Source organism: Protopterus annectens, chromosome 11.part0 (genome assembly GCF_019279795.1).
Source record: "Protopterus annectens isolate FY-2018-M chromosome 11.part0, PAN1.0, whole genome shotgun sequence".
Lineage (NCBI taxonomy): Eukaryota > Metazoa > Chordata > Ceratodontiformes > Protopteridae > Protopterus > Protopterus annectens.
This window is the reverse complement of record NC_056745.1, coordinates 1,423,817,883-1,423,837,728: the sequence shown is the minus strand read 5'-3', so window position 1 is coordinate 1,423,837,728 and position 19,846 is coordinate 1,423,817,883. Positions and strand designations below refer to the sequence as shown.

Below are 19,846 nucleotides of genomic sequence, written 5' to 3'. Positions count from 1 at the left end.
ATCACTACAAGGAAGGATTTGAGTACCTTAACAGTGGAGCAGCCTTTTCCCTCACTTTCCTGTACCGATCTCGATAGAGACAGGAATACAGAGGCACAGGTCAAGGAGCAGGGCAAGAACAAAAAGGAAGCACAAATTCGACATGAATCCTATGCATACAGTCAAGTAAATGTGGTCATCCAAAGAGACTGTTTAGTTTGGAACATTTTGAGCAGATTATTGAATGCAACAGAGCGAGCTGTTTTAAATAAAGGACTTATGTTTATCCCAGCACGTAGAGCTGAGGTAACTGATTTTATTATAGATTTAAAATGTTTCTTGAGATCAGTAATGTTAAGAACTGTTTATGATGATGATGATCACAGCATGAGCAATCATAAATTTGTGAAACCAAGCTTGTTTGTTCCATTAAACCATCCTGTACTCTCAGTATTTCAAAAGTTATGCGGATGTGAATGAACTTGTTTTTGTCACCCTGGATGTACAATCCCTCTTTGATTGTGTACCTAATGAGAAGGGGGTATCTTTTTTACAACAGTTTTTAGTAACCCATAGTGGGTTTGATGGTAGATTTATAGATTTATTATGTTTATTGATGGAGACAGAGAATAATGTCTTTATGTACCAGCATAAGATTTATTTACAGAAAGATGGCATAGCTATGGGCACTTCATGTGCCAATAGCTACGCCAACATAGTTATGGCAGTATGGGAAAACAAGCAGTGTTGAATGGTTCATATAAGGAGTTTGTAGCTTTTTATCAATGCTTTGTTGATTTATTTTTGATATGGAGAGGAATGCTGGATGGGCGGGAATTATTTCATAATTATGTTAATGGTACTACAGATTTCTTGAGATTTACCATGAATTTTTCCTTTAATGAGATTAATTTTCTAGACATTAGGGTCAGGAAGGATTCAGAAGGGGAAATTACTATGTCAGTTTACACGAAGGAATGCTATGCTAACAGCTTATTATACAGGAAGAATATGCATCCCCAACATATTTTTGACAATGCTGTCAAGGGACAAGCTATGAGGGCAGCAAGGATGAGTGCAAATGAAGTAGTCTTTAAGCAGGAACTTCAGGATCTTAAGACTAAGTTTGTAGATAGAGGTTACAACCCTGAGAGGGTTGATGATATCTTAACACATGTTGAGGGATTGAGAAGAACTGAACCACAGCCTTATTTGTCCAGTGTAGAGGGAAGACAGAATTGCAGAGGCAGAAGGATAGAGAAAAGTAAGAATACAAGGATACCTGTTCTTTTTTCTAGTAACATTAGGCTGTACTAGATATATATAAGATGATGTTATATTGTCCTATCTCGCCTTCATTCTTACTTGGATGGGTTCGGAGCTGATCCTCTGCTCCGACTTGGCCAAATACACAGCTGAAAGTCTCAAACTTGGCTCGTGGCAAGGTAGGTATCCCATGATGCAGTGGTGCAACTCTCCAGATCTTGTTTGTCGCTTTACGAGGTTGGATGTGCTGCTCTTGGCCGTGGCTAAGTTTTTTGTCCCTTTCTGCTGTTGTGTGCTGTTGTTTGGCCATTGTTTTTTTCCCGCAGGCCTGCATTTGTATCCCGTAGTTACTTACTGTAGTGGTGCCTTATTAGAATACCTGTAGTGTTGTGTGTTGTTTTTTGTCTACACTCGTAGTTAGCTAGTGTGTTATTTAGCTTGTTTAAATTAGAGAGCGAATTGCCCATGTTAGTTAGAGGGCTTGTAGTTTTAGTGTTAGTATGTTCTATATTTTGGTATCTAGGTCCATTTAAGTTAGAGGTCCTAGTGCTCGTTTTGAGTCCGAACAAGTTAGTTTCTAATTATATTTCTTAGATGTGCAGTGTTTGTTAGGTTACTGAGTGTTTATATATCTAGCAGTGTACTGAGTTTATTTGCCTTTTGTAATCCTTTTGGGACCTTCCTTTCTTCCAAACATGTCTAAAGACACCAGGGAGAAAGAGCATAAGCCTTCAGACTTTAAAAAATGTCAGAAATGTACCCAGAAAATGTCAATTACAGACGGACATGTCATTTATGTATATTGTCTAAGGGCTATACATCTACAGGAGAATTGCACTTTCTGCCACTCCTATAGTGCACGTGTGTTACAGGAGAGGAGAAACAAATTAATTAAGAGGCTCTTAAAACCAATCTTTGAGGAAGCTGTGCAGACTGCCTCTTTGTCCTCTTCTTCATCTAAGAGGGACAAACCATCTAAAAGGCCATCTCCTGTCTCTTCGGCTCAGTCTGAGCACTCAGAAAAATTGTCAAAACTTTCTAAGTCATCTACCTCCTCGGCTCCACAGGCCTCGGAACCGATGGATGTCATCATTATTGACAAGCCTGGTTCTTCAGCCCCAAGGTCTTCGGAGCCGCAAGATACCTTGTCGTGGAACCGGTCCATTGATATTCTTCCCTACCTTGAGATCTACCATTTTGGAGAGATTTCATTTACCTTCTCTATCCTCCAGGTCCACTAAGAGCCTGTCTGATGATGACATGGAGTGGGTGGTGTGCAGACTCTTGAAGTCACCAGCTCTAGCTAAATTGTTCTCTGCTCTGACCCATCATGTTTCAGAGCCTTCCCGAACTCTTGCATCCACCGTTGTTCTTCCTCTGAGACCAGCTGGATCTTCAGAGCTAGAGTGCCTGCTTACCACTTACTGTAGAACAGTCAGTTCCGGGACCCCCTTTGAAGTTTACTGAACCGATATCTGCTCTGACACCCTCTGTGCCGTCTGGGGTGTCCGGGAGCCAAAGTTCTCTGGTCGGCCCCGGAGGGACTCTCGGACCCAAACTTCTTCAGTTCCAAGCCTACCCCTTGGTGCATTGGCTTGGGTGAACTCTGCTCCTACATCAGCCTCGGAGCCGGTCTGCATGGGGCCGGGGGTATCATCTGTCTCCTCGGAGCTGGAGATATCCTCGGAACTGGTGGGATCTGCTTTTGAGCTGATGTGTGCTATCCCCCTCTGCAGCTCTACATAGGGATACCGGCATTCGCCCCCCCCCCAAGGCACCGGCTACTATCTCGGCACCACCCCATCCACAGGACAGCAGAGATTGAGTCTCAGGAACCCCATTGGACGAACCCCTCTCTTCCGAGGCCTCCCCAGAAAACCCTTCTGAGGAACCCCTCAAAAGACGACATGCAAGAGGAAGCATATAGGCTCCCCTGATGAGTCCGTCACCTCAGATACTGACCTCAGCCTCCTGGGTGTCTCTGCCTTTTGAAGAACTAATGGACTTGGTCATTTGAAAGGCGTGGGAGTCAACTGACACTATGGAACCAGTCCCTCGGAGGCCAAACAAGTTTTTGTCAGCCCCTACTGGAAAAGATTTTCTCACAAAGGGTGTACCTGTAGATGCTATGGTGGTGGCAGCAGCCACCAAGAAGGAACTTTCTGAGACATCCTCATTTGTTCATCATCCAAACAAAGATTCTTGAACGATGGACAGTTACTCTCCAATCGCTGAACTACCTCACACACTTTACAAGGCTGCAAAGAGATCTCCCGAAAGAGCTAGGAGATGCTCTACAAGGTTCATTAGCTGCAGGAGTGACTGAGAAAGTCTCCTTCCAGCCATCCACCCTAAATTCTATCGTCAACTCCTCCATGAGACTGATATCTTATGCAGTGGATGGAGCGAGTAGGGCAGCGGGTTCAAGAGTTTCCTTGAGGAGACACTCCTGGATGCCCTTGTGTAATTTTACAGAACCTTTTAAGTCTACCTTTACTAACACCCCTTTTGATGGTTCCTCACTTTTTGGAGCCAAAGTAAAAGACACACTCACCAGATGTAAGCAGGAAGGGAAAACTCTCTCTGCAGTTAGAGTACATTTTTCAGTTCCTTCAAGACCTTTCCCTAAAGGTCAGAAGAGTGGAAAATGTGGTTCAAAAGATCCAAGGGAGCTTTCCAAGATGCACAACGTGAATCCTTCCCCAGGGGCAGAGGAGGAGGAGGAGGCAACAATGGTAGACGTCATCCTAGAGGCAGAGGGGGGTCTGCAAAACCAGGGTGACCATGATTCCTTTCGCAGATGTCTGTATCAGAGCTCCTGGAAGCAGGCCCGCCTGCTCTACTCTGGAGGCAGTCTGGGGACATTTGTCTTTGTACCCAGAAGCCTGACAAAATATCACAAAAGACAAGTGGGTACAAAGCAAAGAGGATATTCTATTCCCTTTTGCCACCCTGTCCAACAAATCAGAACAATCCTGGATGTTCCACCTGATCTAAGGGAGCAAGCAACTATAGAAATCCAAAAGTTGCTGAACAAGAGGGTCATCCAAGAAGTCCCCGCAGACGAATTAGGATTCGGAACTTACTCAAGATTCTTTCTGGTGCCAAAAAGAACAGGGGACTGGAGACACATATTGGATCTCAGCAAGTTAAATGAGTCTGTCAAAAAGTCAAAGTTCCGAATGGTGACACTGCAGTCAATACTTCCCATAGGGAAAGATGATTGGATGTGCTCAATAGACCTCCAAGAAGTGTACTACCATATAAAAATGCACAGAGCATCAAGGAGCCACTTACGCTTCCGGCTGGGAGCCAGTCATTATTAGTTTCGAGCTTTGCCCTTTGGTCTCACTACAGCTCCCAGAGTGTTCACCAAATGCATGGCAGTAGTAATGGCTCACTTGAGACGTCTTGGATTCCAAATGCTTCTGTATCTGGACGACTGGCTCCTAACTGCCACCACCAAGCATCTACTCCAACAGGCCAGGGATGTGACATTGGAAATCTGTGCTCAGTTAGGCATAACATTCATTTTACAAAAATCTGCCTTGTTGCCCTGTCAACATATTGCCTTCATAGGCGCAAACTTAGCCACTGTTTCCATGATGGCATGTCTTCCAGCCGACAGAATTTCAGCCCCCAGACAGCAAATATTTCACCTTCTTCCAAAGGACAAGGTAAAGGCAAAGGTAGTTCTGAAGCTCCTAGGGACAATGGCTCCAACTGTAACACTAGTTTCTCTCGCCAGGATGCATATGAGGATCCTTCAATGGCTCCTATTCTGGCTTCAAGAACTTCCTGTGTCCCCCACCTGATCAGAATAATGGACTCATGCAAAAAGGACCTGTGGTGGTGTATTCTGTCCAACCATGTGACTATCGGGAGACCCTTTATTCCACAACAGCCTGTTACTACAGTGACCACGGACGCTTCCCAGATAGGATGGGGGGCATTATCTGGGAAGGACGGTCCAAGGTATATGGCTAGACCACGAGGCCCACTTGCATATCAGTGTTCTAGAGATGAGAGCAGTGCTTCTGGTGTTGCAAGCACTCCACGACACTGTTCCACTGGGAATGATTGCAATACAATCAGACAATGTCAGTGGTTTGGTACATAAACAAGGAGGAACAAAATTATACCCACTTTGTCACGAGGCTCTGAGAGTTTGGCAATGTGCAATTTCTTCCCAATGCTTTCTAGTTGCAACGCACATCCTGGGGAAATCCAATATGATAGCTGACAAGCTCAACAGGGCAATATTAATGCCTCATGAGTGGTCTCTAAACCAGAAAACAACGGAAGAGATTTTCCGGAAATGGGGTCAGCCTTGCTGTGATCTTTTTGCCACTCCCATGTATGCCAAGTGCAGCATCTACTTTGCCCTAATTCCCCTGCCAGGAGAGACACCGAGACGCACTTGTGCATGATTGGCCCTCAGGACTTCTTTATGCCTTTCTTCTGTTTCCCCTCATACCCAAAGTCATCCAGAAAGCAAAATCCTTGGGAAGCAGGATGATTCTCATTGCTCCATATTGACCTCTGCAGATTTGGTTCCCCTTCCTCTAGCCTCGTCTTCAGGAGAAGCCGTGGCTCTGGACCCAGTTCCAGACCTTCTGACATGTCAGGAGCACTTCATCCTTCTCTCCACACCCTCAACTTGACAGCATGGCTGTTCCACTTCCCAATTTAGTCAGGCTTCAAAACTTCACTCCAGCAGTCAAACACATATTGATGACCTCTCATAAAATGTCTACTAGCAAACTATATATTAGCAAGTGGAAAAGATTTTCTCACTGGGCCCAAAATAGAAACATTGACCCTTTTTCTGCGCATGTTCAGTCCATTTTAGAATTTCTGGCAGAGCTCTTCCAGCAAGGCTCAGCTGCAACTATATTAGAGTCCAGCTGGCTGCAATTTCGAATTTCCACATTGGTGACCATTCTCCTATCCTAATGTCACACAGGTTGTGTAAAGCATTTTTAAAGGCACTTCTTATTGAGACCTCCTTTTAAGGAACCACTTTCTCCTTGGGATTTAAATTTTGTCGTATCTCAACTAACATTGCCACCATTTGAGCCTTCTTCATCTTGTGACCTCAGATTTCTTTCCTGGAAGACCATTTTTCTAGTAGCTGTAACATCTGCCAGAAGACTTTCAGAGTTGCAAGCACTGTCAGACTTCCATATCTGATCTTTCATAAGGATAGGGTATCGTTATGAACTAATCCATCCTTTATACCTAAGGTTTGCTCTTAATCCAATATTAATCAATCCATTGAGCTCCCGGTGTTTTTCCCCAACCGTAGCAACAAGGCAGAGTATAAACTCCATCAGTTAGACGTGCATAGACGGCTCAGATTCTGTTTGCATAGAACTAAAGATTTTAGGAAATCTGATCAATTATTCATCTCCTTCTCTGAGACAAAAAAGGGTATGCCAGTATCTAAAGTCACCCTTTCAAATTGACGCTCAGGTTGTATCACCTTTATCTATACCTCCAATAATACAAAGTTACCATTCAGAATTAGGGGTCACCTAACCAGAGCATTAGCTACATCTTCTATGTCTATGGACAGTATTTGTGCTGCAGCTACGTGGGCCAGTCCTCATACATTTATCACTCATTACAAAGTGGATTTGGCCTCCAGGGACAGGGCCTCCTTTGGTTCCACTGTGCTCAAAGGTGTACTCTCATGAGCCACCCAGGAAAAAGGTGCTAGGGATGCTATCCCATCCAAGTAAGAATTAAGGTGAGATAGGACAACATAACATAAAGAAGTTATGTACTCACCATAACATTCCATGTTTGTTGTCCATCTCGCCATTCATTCTTATGACCCCTCCCTCTTTCCCCCATCGAAGGACTCCTAGAGGACCTGATGGTGATCTTTCCTCTTTACATGAGCTCCTTGACTGTTTGTTTCTCCTTGACATGGGGTCTCACACACACACACACACACATATATATATATATATATCTGGAGAGTTGCACCACTGCATCATGGAATACCTACCTTGCCGCGAGCCAAGTTTGAGACTTTCAGCTGTGTAGTCGGCCAAGTTGGAGCCAAAGATCTGCTCCAGACCCATCCAAGTAAGAATGAATGGCGAGATGGACTACAAACATGAAACGTTATGGTGAGGACATAACTTCTTTTTTTTGAGCAAATTCTTACTGTGGATAAAAGTATTAGTAAGGTGGTTGGGTCCAGTCCTAGTTTTGTGTTCAAAAATATGAAATCTCTGAAGAGATTATTGTGTTACCCCAATATAAACACTCAGAGAGCCCAGACAGGGATCACTTTACCTGTAGTAATTGCAATTATTGCAAATTTATAGATACTTCTGGACGATTCCTCCATCCTGATTTGAATAGGAGCTTTGTGTTCAAGGTCACAGCTAATTGCAGCACTGAACGTGTAGTCTATTTGGCTCATTTTGTGACCTGTACGTCATTCTATATAGGTAAGACAGATAGAAGGTTGAAAGAGAGGATCAGAGAATGTGTTTTACATGACGGCTAGTACAGTTTCTAGTGCCTTAGCTAAGCATGTGATGGACAATGATGATGCACATCACTTTAAATGTCTAGTAGTAGATAGAACTCCTTTCAGTGAGAGCTTGGGGGACTATAGAAATAGAACGGCGTTGAGTGAGCTAAGGTGGATAGTAAGGATGAGAGCTGACGTAGGTAAAGGTTTGAATGATAAGGTTTCATTAAAAGCAGTATTGAAGGTGAGACCCCTGTTTAGGTGAGTAGAAGTTATCTTAAGGAAGTAGATGTATGGCTGTTAGTCCATATATAAATATATTTTTCATACATTTTTTGTTTATTTTTCTGTTAGTATTTTTATTTTCTTGTGTAAAGTATGCTATGAATGTGTTTTTTATATGTCATTTATTTCTGAGCCCAAGATTCTATATGAGCATAGTTATTGAGTAGATTTATAGATGTTTTATTATACATAATTTTTACAGTTGTTTTTCTTTAAATTATTAATTGATTTGTTGGAATGATGGGACTGGTTTTGCAATTTGTTATTTAAGCTTGCTTAAATGTGGCTTTGTTAATGTCTGATGAAGCAGTTGAAGAAACTGTGAAAGTGCTTACGTTTTTGTATTGTGAATAAACTGTTTTTACAGACCTGTGTTTGGCATCGTATTGCTCTATTTTTGTCTGTTGGAGTTCTTTATTAGGCAGAGCATTCATCTCATGGTATTTGTGGCTTTTTGCTTTTGGACTAATACTCATACAATTGAAAACTATTTTCATTTTTAATTTTTCCGACAAAGTCTTACCGCACTCAATTAAATCAGAACAAAACTGTGGGATAATTCACTGTATTCCCCCTCACATCTCTGAAGTTTGGAATCCCATTGCCATCTCAGTCAGACAAACTAACAACTGGAAGTCCTTCAAATTACAATTGAAAAACTGTTAAAGGTTTCATTGCTTTGCTCATACACCATACCTGGCTAATCCCCGTACGCTGTCCGTATTTACTCTATCCCATCCTGCTCTAAAATGACTACTTGGTCATTAAATCTTCTATCTTATCCTGTACTTTTATTTCTGCTTGACAACATACTTTGTACTGTGTTCTCGTCAACTTTACATTTTTATGAAAGTTTACTTTACCACTGTCCTACTATTGTAACTTATTATGGACCTATACTTTGTTAGCTTTAACACTCATTCTGATCTACCTTTAAAAGATTTCTTACATTTATATTGCCTGTATCATAATTATATGTTTGTATGCTGACTGTTCATATAAATCTTGTCATTTTTTTATAACTGTTGTATGCTCAAAGAATCACTGAGTCTCTCTCTCTCTCCCTACTGTATTATCAAACAGTTCATTACACTGTGTGTGTGTATATGTATGTTTCTTTCATTATGTATTTTATGTAGCTTTTCTCCCCTGGCCTCTGCTAAAAAAGTTTTTTTCTACCCAGTCAGACTTTTCTAGTCAACAAAAGCAATACATATAAATAAATAAATATTTGAGTAATGAGAAAGGTAAAAGTAAGAGAAAAGGAAGTGAAAGGTAAGATGTTAAATATATGGGAAGAAGAAAGGTCAGGATAGAAGAAAAAAATATGAGACTAAAGTGAAATTATGAAAGTTAAAAGTAAGCGATATTGATTGGAAAATTATTCAGTAATATGGTTTTGGATTTCTTTTGCTTTTTGTGGTATACCCATTAGGAATTAAAAGAAGATGAAAAAAAGCAATAAAAGACAGAAGAAAAAGGTTTGAAATTTTTTATGAAGTAGATTATTTTTTGTGGAGAATTTTATTAGATAAGTTACTGATGAAAGGGGATAGAAATAATAAAACATTGATGTTCTGTAGCCCTATCTCGCCTTCATTCTTACATACAGGTTTGAAACCGATCCTTAGCTCCGACTCAGCTGATTACAAAGCTCAAAGTTTCTCAGTTGGCTCGTGGCAAGGTAGGTATCCCATAGTGCACTAGTAAGACTCCCTAGATCTCGTTTGCCGCTTCTACAAGTTCAGAAGTGCTTTCTTTCTTGGCCGTGGCTAAGTTGGATTTTTTTTACATTATTATTGTTATTAGTGATATTTTTTCATATAGTATTAGCTTAGCTTGTATAACTTAGTCTTAGTTATTATAGATAGGAAATAGTGGTGTGTTTTTGCAATTTTACCAAGTTGTTGTTGAGAACTTGTTGGCCATTGCTCCGCAAGACCCGTTTTTTTTGTCAAGTGGTATCCCTTACCTGTGTGCTAGTTTTTTGATATAGTTAATCTTATTAGCATAGGTCCGTTTTTTGAGTTAGGACCTCATTTTCTAATATTGTATTTTCACTAGACTAGTTTTTTTTTTGCTAGCTATGTGCAGTGTTTTTTACTATTTTTCTTAGCTAGTAATTAGCCTGTTGAAAATTTGCTAATTTTGGTAGCTTCTTCTTGACTTAACTTCTTATCTCTTTTTACGGCTAGGTCCGTTTAAGTTAGAGGACCTAGTCCTCTATTAATATTTTTCTGGTGTTGTTTCCTCAGCAGGGCTAGGCACGTTTAAGTTAGAGGACCTAGTCCTCTGTTTTTCTTCATTTGTGTGTATTGTTCTTGAGCAGACTAGGCCCGTTTAAGTTAGAGGACCTAGTCCTCGTTTTGTTTCCTTGTGTGCAGTGATTCTAGCAGGGCTACACTCGTTTAAGTTAGAGGACCTTGTCCTCTGCTTTCTCTAGTATTTCCCTGTTTGAGTAAACATGTCTAAGGAGTCTAAGGATCATAAACCTTTGGGTTTTAAAAAGTGTATTAAATGCTCCCAAAAAATGTCAATAACTGACGGACATAGTAATTGTGTTTACTGTCTTGGTGCCATACATCTTCAGGAGACATGTTCTTTCTGCCATTCTCTCGAGTTCTCCAAGAAAGGAAGAACAAACTCATCCTGAAAGGTCTCCTTAAGCCTTCCTTTGAGGAGGATTTAGCCAGCTGTTCATCCTCACACTCCAAATCTCCTTCTTCAAAGAAAAGAGAAGGTCAAGTCGGCCAAGAGACATTCTCCCACACTGTTTTAGCTGGACTTCCTCAAAAAATATAGAAATTGGACAAACCTTCTACCTCTTCTGCTCCACTGCCTTCGGAGCTGGTTGAGGTTATTGATATCAACACTCCAGTGTCAGCCCCAAGTTTTTCTGAGCCAACCACTGATGATTTACCTCGGAGCCGGTCTAGAGAGTTATTGCCGGTCTCCCCAATTCTAAGATCTCCTATTTTGCAGAGATCTAGGTCTGATTCCTTATCGTCCAGATCCTCCAAGAGCCTATCTGAAGAGGATGTAGAGAGAGTGGTGCTTAGACTCTTGAAGTAGTCGATGTTACCGAAATTGTTGCTAGTTTTGACCCAGTCAGTTCCGGAGCCATCTAAGACCATACTCCATGTTGCTGTTCCTCCTCAGAGCCATGTTGGTCCTTCGGAGCCAGAGCTATCAGTGCCACTTGTTGTGGAACCCTTGGTTCCAGCACCTCTTGTGTCTGTCTCGGAGCAGAGTTCCACTCCGACACCTTTGGTGCCGTCCTTAGTGTCTAGGAGCCAAAGGTCACCAGTCTGCCCCGACAGGGATGCTTGGACCCGAACCTCTTTGGTTCCGAGCCTACTTCTGTGTGTCGGCTAAGCTGAGCTCAGATCCTACATCCGTCTCGGAGCCGATCACTTTGGAGCTGAAGGTTACTTCCATTTCCTCGGAACCAGGACTGTCCTCGGAGCCAGAGAAATCTGCATTTGAGATGATGAGGAGCGTGCTGTTTAGGTCTTCAGCTCTGCACAAGGACACCAATGCTCTTCCCCCTATAGCTCCAACCTCTGTCTCAACACCATCTCTCTCTCTCGGCAGCAGAGACCCGCAGCCTCAGGAGTCCCCGTTGGGTGGCCCCCAATCTTCTGAGACCTCCCCAAAATATCCTTCTGAGGAGCTCCCCCCCGGAAAAGAACTTGCAAGAGGAAGCATGTAGACTCCTCTGATGAGTCCATCACCTCAGACACTGACCTCAAGGAGTCAGAGGGGTCCCCTAGGTCGTCCCCTGATGATATCTCCTTTGTAGATATCTTAGAGATCCTGAAACAGAGAGGTGGCTGGCCCACTGCCACCCCTTCTGATGAGGAGTCAGTATTCCTGAAGGCTTTCGGTCTAAACCTTCAGCCTCTTGGGTGTCTCCACCTTTAAATGAGCTCTTGGACCTAGTTAGTCGAAAGGTGTGGGAAACTCCTGATGCCGAGGAACCAGTCCCCAGAAGACGCAACAAATTTTTCAGCCCCTAAAGAGAGAGAATTTGTGACCAAAGGTGTGCCTGTAGATGCCATGGTGGTGGCGGCAGCTACAAAGAAGGAGCTGGCAGAGACTTCCTCATCTATCCATCCACCGAACAAGGAGTCTTGAACAATGGATAAATACGGGATGCATATCTTCTCTTCAGCGGTATTTACACTCAGATCGCTGAATTACCTCACTCATTTTACTAGGCTGCAAAGAGATCTCCTAAAGGAGCTAGGAGATGCTCTCCAAGGTACATCAGCTGAAGGAGTCCCTGAGAAGGTTATTGATTAGTTGTCCACCTTAAACTCCATTGTTAACTCCTCCATGAGGCTGATATCCTATGCAGCAGATGGAGCGAGTAGGGCAGCGGGTTCAGGAGTTTCCCTTGGGAGACAGTCCTGGATGCATTTATGTAACTTTGCAGAGCCCTTCAAATCTACTTTTACCAATGCCCCCTTTGATGGTTCCTCCTTGTTTGGACCAAAGGTAAAAGATACACTCACCAGGTGCGAGCAGGAAGGGAAAACACTCTCTCTGTTGTGGGACTAAGTTTTTCCATCCCTTCTAGACCATACCCTAAGGGTCAGAGAGGCGGGAAAATGTGGTTCGAGAAATCCCAGAGATTTTTCCCTGATGGACAGGGTAATTCCTCCTTCAGAGGCAGAGGAAGGAGGAACTAATGTAGACATCCCCCTAGAGGCAGGGGGACCCGCAAAACCAGGGTGACCGCAATTCCTTTCATGGACGTCCCTATCAGCGCTCCTGAAGTGGTGCCCGACTGCGCTTCTCTGGAGCCAGTCGGAGGTCACTTATCTTTGTATCCAGATGCCTTGCAAAACATCACCCAAGACAAGTGAGTAGAAAGAATAATTACCAGAGGATACTCCATACCCTTCTCTTTCCCACCCCATACCACCAAGAAAATCAAAGATGTTCCACCCAATCACAGGGACCAAGCAACCATAGAAGTTCAAAATTTGCTTCAAAAGAGACTCATCCAATTCGTCCCCACAGATCAGATAGGATTCAAAACTTACTCCAGATTCTTTTTAGTGCCAGAACGAACAGGGGACTGGAGGCCCATTTTGGACCTCAGCAAATTAAACGAATCAGTGAAGAAGTCCAAGTTCCGAATGGTAACACTGCAGTCTATACTCCCTTTGTTAGGGAAAGACAATTGGATGTACTCCATAGACCTCCAAGATGCATACTACCACATAAAAATGGACAGAGCATCGAGGAGTCATTTACGCTTCTGGCTGGGAGCCAATCATTACCAGTCTGTGCTCTGCCCTTTGGTCTCACCACAGCACCCAGGGTGTTCACCAAATGCATGGCAGTAGTGACCGCTCACCTGAGACGTTTTGGATTCCAAGTGTTTCCGTACCTGGATGACTGGCTCCTGACCACTACCACCAGGCACCTACTTCTACAAGCCAGGGATGCAACCATCCAGCTCTGCACTCGGTTAAGGATTACGATAAATTGTGAAGAGTCTGCCTTGTTGCCCTCAAAATATGTGACTTTTATAGGCGCAGAAATGGACACAGTCGCCATGATGGCTCGCCTCCCTGCAGACAGAATGCAAAATCTAAGACAACAGATATACAGGCTACTTCCTTAACAAAGAGTCAAAGCCAAGATAGTGCTGCAACTTTTAGGGACCATGGTATCTACTATAACTCTAGTTCCGCTAGCCAGACTACATATGAGAATCCTTCAATGGCTACTCTTTTCCCAGTGGTCTCTTCAACAACTGCCTCTGTCTCATCCTATTCTGATAACAGAATCTTGCAGAAGGGACCTTCTTTGCTGGATTCAGCCCGATCAACTAACGACAGGAACATCTTTCGTTCCTTCCCAACCCGTTGCTACTGTGACCACGGATGCCTACCAGATTTGGGGGGGGCATTATCTAGGCAGGACTGTCTAAGGCACATGGCAAGAACTTGAGGCTTACTTGCATATCAATGTCCTAGAGATGAGAGCAGTGCTACTAGTGTTGCAAGCACTTCACGACTTTCTTCCTCTAGGGACAATAGCAATCCAATTGGACAATATGTCAGTGGTATGGTATATAAACAAACAAGGAGGAACCAGATCCTTCCCCCTATGTCAAGAGGCTCTTCGTGTTTGGCAGTGGGTGATATCTTCCCAACACTTTCTAGTTGCAACGCATATCCTGGGGACAACCAATGTGATAGCCGACAAGCTCAGCAAGGCAATCTTGATGCCTCACGAGTGGTCTCTGAATCAGAAAGGCGCGGAACAGGTTTTCCGCAAATGGAGACAGCCTTGCTGCAATCTGTTTGCCAATCCAATCAACATCAAATGCAGCAGCTACTTCTCCCTTATTCCCCCCCCAGGGGAGACACCGAGAGACGCACTTGTTTACAATTGGCCCCCGGGACTTCTTTATGCATTCCCTCCCTTTCCGCTGATTTCAAAGGTGATCCAGAAAGCAAAGACCTTGGGAAGCAGAATGATTCTTATCACGTCTTACTGGGCTCATCAGATTTGGTTCCCCTTTCTCGGGCCTCACCTTCTAGACGATCCATGCACTCTGGACCCAGCTCCGGACCTTCTGACACACATCAGGCACCTTCCATCCCTGCCTCCTCACCCTCAACTTGACAGCGTGGCTGCTCCACGTCCATCTCCAGTTAGGCTTCATGATTTCTCACCTGCAGTTACTCGCATCCTAATGTCTTCCACAAGCCTTCTACGAGAAAATTATACGCTATCAAATGGAAAAGATTTTCTATCTGGGTAAAAAAAAAAATGTAGATCCTTACACAGCCCCCATTCCCTCAGTGTTAGAATTCCTAACCCAACTTTTTCATCAGGGATCAGCTGCTGCTACAAGTTCAATTGGCAGTGATTTCCAATTTTCATTTGGTACAACATGAGCCAAATCTTATGGCTCACAAATTGTGTAAATCTTTCCTAAAAGGCACTACCTTGCTAAGACCTCCTTTTCAGGAACGTGCATCTCCTTGGGATTTAAATTTCATTCTGTCCAAACTTACTTCCTTGCCTTTTAAACCCACACATTCTTGTGAATTGAAGTTCCTTTCATGGAAGACCTTTTTTTCTAGTATCTGTTACATCTGCCAGAAGAGTGTCAGAGTTACAGGCACTATCAGTCAAACCTCCTTACTTGATTTTTCATAGAGACAGAGTTTCCCTTTGTACAAATCCGTCCTTCATCCCCAAGGTTTGCTCTCAGTCTAATTTGAATCAAACTATCAAACTCCCAGTATTTTTTTCCTAATCATTCAAACGGTGCAGAATATAAATTTCATCAACTCGATGTTCACAGACAGTTGAGGTTCTATTTACATAGAACTAAGGAGCTTAGAAAATCAGACCAATTGTTCGTATCTTTTTCTGAGACAAGAAAAGGTATGCCAGTCTGTAAGATAACTTTATCAAATTGGATTTCAAACTGCATCTTGTTTATTTACTCTTCTAATGGCAAGCAAAATTAAGGCTCATTCTACCAGATCCATTTCCACATCTGCTGCTTTTTGTCAGCCAGAGTCCCAGTTGACAGTATTTGTGCAGCAGCAACTTGGGCTACCTCTCATACTTTTATTACTCATTACAAATTGGATTTGGTCTCAAGGGGTAGAGCCTCCTTTGGTTCCACGGTTCTTAGTAGTATATTTCCATGAGCCACCCGAAAAAAGGTGCTAGGGACGCTGTCCCATATGTAAGAATGAAGGCGATAGACTACAGACAGAATAAGAAGTTATGTACTCACCATAAAGTTCCATGTTTGTAGTCTATCTCGCCTTGGAGGATCGGGAGACAAGATAGTATTTATCTCCTGTAGGGTGGAGACCTTTCATCTTTGTTGTTCCTTGTGGAAATATTTTTCTGTCACTTTTTTGGACAGCAGCAAACAAGACCTGGGGACTACTACTGCACTACCTATGGCCCTACAACCCCACTTAGCCCAAGAGACTTTGAGCTTTGTAATCAGCCGAGTCGGAGCCGAGGATTGGCTCTGAACTCATATGTAAGAAGGAAGGGCGAGATGGACTACAAACATGGAACGTTATGGAGAATACATAACTTTTTTTTTTTTGTGTTGTAACAATAATAAAACATTTTTGAGGAAAGTTTACAAATTAATATAGATGGGAACAATTTAAATTTGTAATATCAGTATGATATATGGGAAGTATGTAAAGTAACAAAATTTGATATTTATAAATGGGATGACAATATTGGTGATGTGGGGGAAAGCAGAGATTTTGTTATAGAACAAGTAAAAGGAAGAGGATAATACATTACCTGAAATAAGATGGTTGTGGGAGAAAAGGATGTGGGATAGAGGATAAAGATAGAAAAATAAATGAAATAGCATTGTTTATCTAATTTCTTTTGTGTAGAAAACTTGTAAATCACTTTAAATATGAATGGAAACATTGAAAGTGTAAATGATTTATATTTTTTGTTATGGTATAAAATTAATGTAAAGTTAATAAGGCAACCTCTACACTTTTTCAATAAATGTTGAGAGATCTTTTGCATTCTTCTAAGCTGCCAGCAACTCCGGCAGATATGGCCTGTTTAATGTCTTATCAGAAGTACCGAACACTCAGAAATGCATCACCCTCCTTATGCTGCATTGCAGTGCCAGTATACTGTTGTGGGAGTAGAACCCACAGCTTTCTGATCTTCTAGCACCAAACGTGTTACATCTTTAGTATCAAAGAAGTTAGACCATCTTGAATTAATGCCATCATGGTGAGCATCACAGTTATGTAAATATATAAAGATAGTTTTTTTTCCCTTAAGCAGTATATTGTAAGTTTTGAATGCACAGGATAAAAAAAGTACGGTGTACACTTCAAAAGTTTATCTCAGGTATATGCTTAAATTGTACTATCCACTGAAAACAAATAAAAACAAGAATTTGCGCACAGTGGTGAAGCGCTACACAGCTGTTTAACACATACTTGTTACTAACCAAAAATGACAGTAAAGGATGTGCATGCATTTAAACCTCGTGTTTTTTAGCATTTTACTGATTCTAATGAAGTCCTGAGAGGACAATAGTGCTTACCCACTTGTTCATATTTGGAATAAAGTTTGTCTTATATATTGTATCGGTGCTTCGTATTCCTGTTTTTATCTCTGCACAAGTACCGGAACTCTACACAGGGGTGTATGTCTAAGGTTATTCTATCCTTAGACATTGTATTACCAGCGTTCATTTTTGGACATGCTGTGTTCATTGGCTTTGCAGTTTATCTGTTGGAATCGCTTCCTTCACAATATGTGAGCCTGTTGTGTTTTTTATTAGTTTCCCTGGCTGCGTGTTCACATGCTGTTTATTGTTGGATACACACGCACAATTTCAACACCATAATTTCTTGATTTCACAAGTAAAGTATACTGGAAATTACATTTTTTTACAGAAAGGATACTAGTCTGTTATCTCTCAACAGCCAGAGATCTGTACCATTCACTGTGAGCGTGACTGCACTTTATTAATATTGCTAAGTATTCATAAATATGAGCTGCTCATAACCATCATGTTATACTAGAGACTAAAAAGGAAGACATTTTTATGTAAAAAATTTACCAAGCACAAATATTTATGCTAGATGTTAAATGTGCTTGCAAACATTATAAGCTTGATACTTACTTGCACCCTGGCAGCTCAGTCTCTGCCTCCTAACTGGAAAATATTGTTCATCTTATGTACTCCAAGCAGAGAAGTCATTGGCCAGATAGTATCCAAGCTGATGGTGACCCAAGCTCTCTTTCCCTCTCTTACATTATGCAAAAACATTTGACTAGAGGACTAGTTGTGTAATGCTTTTTTGTAGTAATGCGACTGCTGTGGATACTTTTACCTGCTTGGTCATCTCTAGCTGCCTTCAGTATACAGTGTAACATGATCTGTTTCTTAAGAGGACGAGGGTGTTTTTTGGCAAGCCAATTTGTAGTAGATATGTTCTTGTGTCAGCCAGTGTATTATGCTGCTTCCCACTGAAAAGACCTTTTCAAAGTAAGGTAATACAAATATGAGTCTTATATTTCTAGTGGTTTTGTAAGACTTTAAATAGACTTCTTGTGTTCATGCTTTGGCCTTTTTGAGCAGTGCTGTGCTTTTGAAACTTCATTTAATATGAAGTATTAGAAACTGAGAAGTTTAATGAGGATGGTCAAGGAAGTCTTATAAAATTTTATTTAATTTCAGGGTGGACTGGTTGGAGTCTGAGTATAATACCCACTGACTTGCGTGTACTGGCTTCTGATGTCAAGGAGACTGATCCCCATGCACCTTTAGCTGGTGCAGCAAAAATTAGTGAAGGTCATCCTGTAATAGGACCTCCTTCATGTGTTCATCTCAAAATCTGCATTTAATGGTTGCATATAATTACGCCTAAATGCATTAGCTAGGTCATTATTTTATGTAAGCTTGAAATTAGACATTCTTTAAAAGTAAAGAAGTTGCAAAAAGAAAAAAAAACTGCTCGTCTATATTGTCAGATTTCACTTCTGTACAGTGATCATAGGAAAATATAGTACTAAACTTCATAAAAAAACTTCCTGTACTTTCAAGACATCAACATTATGCACTTACTTCTTTTCATGTCTAACTTGACGATAAAGTTGGTGCTCCATACTGTATTTTGGTACGAATTAAGACTATACTCTTCAAAGGGTTACTTTTGCTGGTATATTTTGTGATGTTTGGACAGTACTATGCACTTTTTCTTAGTGATGCATCTTGTAGCCTCTCCTTGTGGACTGTTAGATTTGTTCTGCTTTTTTCACTGTTTCAGCATCTTGTAATTTAATTGAGAATTGTTTGTGAAAGGTTTTCATATTGTAACATTGTTTTGTTTTGCAAGTGTTACTCTTAAATTCATTGCATATTTTGACAGTAATTCTATTTTAGATGCAGGCTGAGCAAAAGAATGCACCTGGTCGTATTACATATCCACGAAGTGACACTGGTTATAACTTTAAAGGGATAAAGAAGATTGCAGCTGGATTTTTAGGAATTGGGCTTGTATTTCTTTTTAATAGATTACATGGCTCAAAAATTAGCCCATAAACAAATGTACATAACTTTGTGGTACTCTAATATTGTATGGTAACATTTCTCATTTGTTTGATATCCTTAAATGTATTGTTTGTGATATAATGTTTTAGTTTAAATTCTGCTTTGAAAAATGTTCTCTTAAAGTATTATTTGTAAAGTGTCTATAATTCTTTCTGGAATATTTTCTGAACTCTGCACATTTTAAAATATGTTTTTATTTATTTTGCTACTTTCAAACTGGTAAATCATTGTGAATATGTAAAAACAAAGTAAGTTGCTAATTCACTAAGTGGTGTACAAACAGGACATAGTTGTACTATTACATAATTTCTCTGAATAGATAATAAAAATTAAAATTGACAGTCACTTTGAGGTCTTCATAAATTTCATTTCTTAAATGTAAAACATGTTATTTCCATAAGATTACTGAAAGTGATGCTTTCTTTATATTTTCAGATGATTGCTAAAAGTAGTGCATTCTTTCTTGTCTTTATAACTGCTTTAGGGGTTCTGTCATTCACCGATCTTTGTATTTTTATTTTCTGTTTTGTTTTAATTGTCATATTTTTTCTGTAGTGCTTTCATCTCCTCTGAGTTGGGGTCTTTGACATTCATTCCATTACCAAGGACATATTCCCCATACACAGAATTTGGAAGAGAAGTTTTCAAAAGGCCAGTTCCAAAAGAAATCTGATATCCAATTAAACTAATTGTTAATTTATCAATTAGCTATGATA

The 19,846-nt window shown here is 41.2% G+C and overlaps 1 protein-coding gene across 4 annotated transcripts in view; it reads left to right on the top strand.

Moving 5' to 3' along the window:
• Positions 1–19,475, top strand: part of ASZ1 (ankyrin repeat, SAM and basic leucine zipper domain containing 1) — a 1,559,240-nt gene extending 1,539,765 nt beyond the window's left edge. For 3 of the 4 annotated variants that reach the window (XM_044088717.1, XM_044088716.1, XM_044088719.1), the window contains one exon: positions 18,963–19,475. In XM_044088717.1, coding sequence (XP_043944652.1) covers positions 18,963–19,121 — 159 coding nt within the window. In that variant the 3' untranslated portion in view covers positions 19,122–19,475. Of the gene's footprint in view, positions 1–18,948 lie in introns of all 4 variants that reach the window. The other variant, XM_044088718.1, reaches the window with a different exon arrangement.
• The last annotated feature ends 371 nt before the right edge of the window (positions 19,476–19,846 follow it).